At 45.9% G+C, this 5916-nt stretch overlaps 1 protein-coding gene across 1 annotated transcript; it reads right to left on the bottom strand.

The window, feature by feature from the left end:
* Positions 1–969: 969 nt before the first annotated feature.
* Positions 970–4779, bottom strand: LOC115776287 (uncharacterized). The gene has a single exon (XM_030723903.1). The coding sequence runs from the start codon at positions 4741–4743 to the stop codon at positions 970–972; it is 3774 nt and encodes a 1257-aa protein (XP_030579763.1). The 5' UTR covers positions 4744–4779.
* Between the last annotated feature and the right edge of the window lie 1137 nt (positions 4780–5916).

Genomic DNA, 5916 nt, shown 5'->3' with positions numbered 1-5916 from the left:
TACAGCTCAGTGGAATCTTTTTCAATGTAATGGGTCCGCAGGATTTGTCTGAGGGCTTGCAGCGTCAGGTCTATCCTACTCTCTAAATAACTTTTTAGTTTTGTTCCAGGAGCTATTGCTTGAATAACAGCTTTGACAACTTCTCCCTCATCATATCCTTTTTCAGTTCCTTCTGAATCTGTCTTTCCAGACTCGAGTATGTTAATTTGTCCCTTTGATTTTGTTCCCCAATCTGTCCAGTTATTTTTAACTCTCTTCTATACAGCGGGTGGAAACACCAAGTTTATGTTGCCCTCTTAAAAAGACAGGATTCCGTCTTCAGTTCAGCAACATTTTTATTCCCGATTCTCTGAATGATTCCACAAAGCAGACACAAACATGAGCACAGATGCACGAGAAAAACTAACAAACCATTCACCAGAGGTCGCGCCGCTCACCAACCTCGCGATAGTTGATGACATCACATCCTGAACTCTGACCCCGTAGTAACAACATTAATCACAGTAATATTTGGCATGACATCAAAATTAAATAGAAACATAAAATATTTACTGTCTTATTTTATGTTTACTGCTTGTTGTATCCAATCTGTCTAGCCAGCAAAAAAAATGGAGTAGATCCGTGTACAAAATGATCACCTTTACTCAGCAGAAAACCAACGGTCACATCGGTACATCTCCATCACTCAACAACAACAAAACACAGTGCATTCTGGGACATGAAATGCATCTTGGGAAATGTAGTTATAACTTCCGCTCAAACTAAGTTCAAACTGCAGCGTTAAATTAGGAACATACATTAACAAATCCTTTAACTAGTAACTGTTCACTCATGTAAATAAATCAAATATAACATGAAATCCTCAGTTGACTATAGTCGGTATTATATGGGAATATTGCCTTACTGTCCTTCAAAGGCCAACCAAACAAAGTTGCAACATCCTCCCCCCCCCCGATGAACAATAGTTCATCACTCAGTCTCTAAAGGATATAGCAGTTGAACAGGTCTTCTCAGGAAGGTTCCCGATGATGTGCGGACCACACAGGACCTCACCTTCCCGTCACGCCCTGGAAACAGTTCATGAACCCTTCCTAGCTTCCAGGTCTGTCGTGGCATATTCTCATCTCCCATGAGGACAACGTCACCCACCTTAAGCAAAGTAGGCTGTAAGGTTTTACTGTGATGGGCTGACTTCAGGTCCAATAAATAGTCCTTACGCCAGCCACTCCAGAAACTTGTCATCAGTCGTTGCTGATAGCGCCATCTCCTGGTCATCTCCTGTCTATTCAGTGCTGTCCCGCTGACAGCAGAAAGCTGTTTTGATGGCAGAGAAGTGAGCCTTTTCCCTACAAGGAAGTGAGCGGGTGTCAATGGCTGCGGCTCATCCAGATTATTGCTGACAAAGGTAAGTGGTCTGGAATTTAAAGTGGCTTCCACCTCTGTCAGAATGGTGGTCATTTCTTCAAAGCTTAGGGATGCTCGCCCCAACACCTTTCTCAGGCAGGTTTTAACAGACCGGACAAGCCTTTCCCAGAAACCACCCCACCAAGCGGCTCGTTCTGCAATAAATTTCCAGCTTATGCCCCTCCCTGAGAAGTATTCTAGAAGCTGAGGGTTTTTTAGGTTTTTCCACAGATCCTTTAAGTCTTGGTCGACTCGCTTAAAGGTCCTTGCGTTATCTGAGTAAATAACTTTGCACAGTCCTCTTCTAGCTACGAATCTTTTCAGAGCCAACAGGAAATGCTCTGTAGATTGACTGGATACAAGCTCCAGATGGACAGCTCTGGTCACAGCGCAGGTGAACAATGCAATATACGCTTTACTGAGTGCACCACTGACCTTGACATATAGTGGCCCAGCGAAATCCACACCTGTGACTTCAAATGGGGGAGATTCTGTGATTCTATCACGAGGCAATGGAGCAGTAACCTGCTGCACAGGTTTCGCCTTGAATCTTCTGCACACGGTGCATCTAGATAGAACACTCTTCACAAGCTGTCTCCCCTTTATTATCCAGTATCTTTCTCTCAGTTGCACTAGTGTGTCTCGCACACCTGCATGCATCAGGGTCTCATGGTTCTGTTGAACTAACAACTCACAATATTTGTTCTTTGCAGGCAAAATCCATGGGTGTTGTTGCCGGAAGCTTAAGTCTGACTGTTGTAGCCTGCCTTCAACACACATCAATCCATCTTCATCAAAAAAGGGCCTTAATTCTCTGATCTTTGAATCCTTGTTTGTTGACTTCCCATCCTTCATGAGATTCAGCTCTTGACTGAAGTCTTGGTGTTGTGTCAACTTGATCCAGTATTTTTCTGCTTGAAATAACTCCTCAGCGGTCAGCTCTCCCTTTCTCTTGGTTGCTAAACGTGTGTTGTCTGTAAATCTCTTTAACCAGGCTGTTACTCTAAGTACAGTCTTCAGTTTACTGTATCTTTGAAGATCTAACACCGCCTCTACTGCCTTGTTGTTTTCAGTGCTGAGATGTACTGTGACTTGTTCGCTTACTTCCAATTCTTCCTCAGCGGAGTTATCGTTTACTGATTGATCGGCGCAGTCTGCCTCAGATTCAGAGGAGGTCAGAAAGGCAGGGCCCCTCCACCATAGCTGACTCTGACTCAGGCTCGTCACTGACAGGCCACGTGTGGGTAAATCGGCTGGATTTTCTTTACCTTTACAATGAGACCACGCAGCTGGATCAGTGAGGGACTGGATTTCTACCACCCTGTTGGCAACAAACTGTTTCCACTTGTGTGCTGAGCTGCGAATCCAGTGTAGCACAATCATGGAGTCTGTCCACAGGTGAAGCTGACAGAGTTCCATCTTCAGCAGATTTATCAAGTTTCTTCCGAGCCTTGCTCCTATCAGTGCTCCCATTAGCTCGAGACGTGGCAAGGACAGTTTCTTTAGTGGTGCTACTCTGGATTTTGATGCAACCAGACTAGCCATCTTTCTGTCCTCTCCCTCCCACTGTAGGTAGGCCACAGCACTGTATGCTCTTTCACTGGCATCACAAAACACATGAAGTGTTAATGTTTTGTCACTCTGCTCATTCCTTTCTCCATACCAGCGTGGTATAGCGATCTGGTGTATCAGGGGGAGTTCAGAGCGCCAGTTGCGCCATTGTCCATTCAGATCAGGTGGCAGCTTCTCGTCCCAGCTCAGCCCTCTCTCCCACATTTCTTGCAGCAGGCATTTAACCCTAATGGTAAATGGTGTTAGGAAACCCAGAGGGTCAAAGATACTAGCAGCGTGTTGCAAAACATTTCTCTTTGTGCCGCTTATTGTCAGCTTCTCCAACAGAGGTCTTAGGTCAAAGACAAAGTCATCTGTCTGTGTTCTCCACACTAAGCCCAATACCTTCAGCACTGTTCCGTGGGCATCTGGCTCTTCAATGGGCCCTATGACTGTCTTCCTCCACCTCTCCTTAAGTGCTGGAGAGTTTGTCATCCACTTGCACAGGTCCATTCCAGCAGCAGCCATGATTTTCTTGGCTTCAGTTGTCACAGACAAAGCCTCTTCTATGTCACGGACGCTGGCCACAAAGTCATCCACATACAGTGACTCTGTGATTAGCTGTACAGGGTGAGGGTGTTCTTTGTATTGCTGAAGGTGCCTTCTCACCACAGCTGCCAACAGGAATGGGCTTGAGGACACCCCAAACACCACTCTGGTCATTCTCAACACGCGCAGCCTTTCGTCAGCCTCTTCTCTTGGTGAAGCAGTGAGCCACAGAAATCTCACTGCGTCTCTGTCTTTCTGAGCAAGAGAAATTTGCAAGAATGCCTTCTTGATGTCCGCCATGAATGCAATTTTATGCAGTCTGAATCTGACCAATATGCCAAGCAGGTCTGGGTTCAGGTTTGGACCTGTTAGCAGGCAATTGTTCAGGGACGGACAGCCGTCTTCATGTGATGAGGCATCAAACACCACTCTCAGCTTAGTTGTCATCTTGTCTTCGCGGAGCACTGCATGATGAGGCAAGTAATATTTAACTGTGGGTGATAAACACTCATCATCAGTAACTTCTTCAACTATGCCCTGTTGCAGGTAATCCTCTATCACCTCGCTGTATCTCTTGTAGAAGATTACATCTGCCCGCAACTTGCGTTTCAGTCCTTCAAATCTTTTCTTGGCAATTTGGTAGTTGTCTGGAAGTTCTGGGTTCTCGTGCCGCCATGGCAGTTCCACTTCATATCGCCCATCCTTGAATTGAGTTGTTTTTCCAAACATCTGGAGTGCATTGTCTTCATCTGGATCACTTGGTTCATGTTTTATTATTCCAAGAGAATCTACCTCCCAAAGGGCCTTAAGCTGGCTCGAAATCAGTGCCTCTTCCTCAATGCGTACATGCATACATGCTGCTTCAGTGACACTTGACATTGTCACTGGACCCTGCACAGACCATCCAAACACGCTCTCAAGGGCAACAAGTTTGTCTGTGAGCCTCTCTACACGGCCTGATACCGTGCTCCAGTAAAAGTCTGCTCCGATTAGCACTGACAATTCGGAGTCATTAGCACCATCTGCTGGCGCATCTGCAAACTGCAGACCTCTTCTTTCCAGTTCTCGCTGAATCGGCTCACCTGGAACCTTCATAACTGCAGTACAGATTTGTGGAGTTTCTATCGCTTCAATTTCTATTTTCTGTCCACTGTCCTGCATATTTTCCAGAACCAGCTTCACAGTGTTGCGTTTAGCTGCTACAGGAGTAGGAGAGCCAAATGTATGAAGAGAGAACATTTCTTGCCTTATTACTGCTAGCTTCAGTGTCCTTGACACCGTTTCACCCACAAAGCTCCTCTGACTTCCACCATCTAGTAGGCATCGCACTACTGTCCGTCCTCCCGGTCCCTCTGCATATGCTTTGACAGTCTGTAACAACACTGTACTCTGACCCCTTGGTCTCACCTTTGGGGAATGAGTAGCGAAGGAGGAGACAACATTCTCCACTTGATCGCGGGTGACAGGTGCAGGCTCTCCATTTTTTTCACATACAGCACTGTGATGTCTTTTTCCACATTGTTCACAGAACATGTCCTTCATCCTGCAGTTTTTTGCTATGTGCTTCGGTCTCAGGCATACATAGCATCTCCCTGTCCTTTTGAGGATATCACGCCGCTCTGTTATATTGTGCGCGGGGCAATGTTCAGGTTTGTGCTCTGCACTGTCACAAAATACACAGCTCGGTGTTCTTTGGCTTGCAGTGTGCAAAGCAGCTGCTGATGACAGTCTCTGTTTTTTCTCCTTCAGCTCATAATTTGTGTCAGGCCTTTTGAATGGCCTTAGGAGGCTCTAGTTATCCCTTTCTTTATTCCCTCTGGTCAGTTGCATGGTTCTTTCTCTGCTGATGATCTCGTTCTGAAGGAATTCCATTACCTCTGAGACCTTCCATTCATCGCTCATACCTCGTTGCCTGCTGTACTGAAGTGTGATCTCCTCTGGTATCAACTGCAGCAGGATGGGGCAAAGCAAACTGCCATAAGTCTCTGACACAACTCCCAGTGACTCCAGACTTCGTATTTGGATCTCACATTCATCATAGAGCTGTCTTAATGCAACCACATCTGACGCCTTCTTCACTGGGGCAAGATTCAGGAGTTTGGTCATGTGTGCATTCACTACAATGTCCTTTCTTCCATATCTGTCACGCAGGATTTGCAGTGCATGATCATAGTTGCTGTCTGTTAACATCAGCCCTGCTACTGTCTTAGCTGCGACATCTGTGAGGTATGATTTCAAGTAGCTAAACTTTTCAGTTTTGCTTAAAGCGTCATTATTATGAATAGCTGTCTCAAACTGGTTCCAAAAGTCTCTCCATAAACTCACATCCCCATTAAACCTCGGTATTGTCAGTTTGGGTAATTTAACTGAGTTCTGTGTGAGTGGGGGTCGCTGCAGCGCGCCCCTCCTTGG

This window comes from Archocentrus centrarchus, unplaced genomic scaffold (assembly GCF_007364275.1).
Source record: "Archocentrus centrarchus isolate MPI-CPG fArcCen1 unplaced genomic scaffold, fArcCen1 scaffold_30_ctg1, whole genome shotgun sequence".
Lineage (NCBI taxonomy): Eukaryota > Metazoa > Chordata > Actinopteri > Cichliformes > Cichlidae > Archocentrus > Archocentrus centrarchus.
Note: the sequence above shows the minus strand (reverse complement) of the source record. Positions and strands in the feature narration are given on the sequence as shown.

What these genes read in the sequence shown, in the direction of transcription:
- LOC115776287 (XM_030723903.1), bottom strand. Translation starts at nt 4,743, where the DNA reads ATGTTCTCTCTTCATACATTTGGCTCTCCTACTCCTGTAGCAGCTAAA.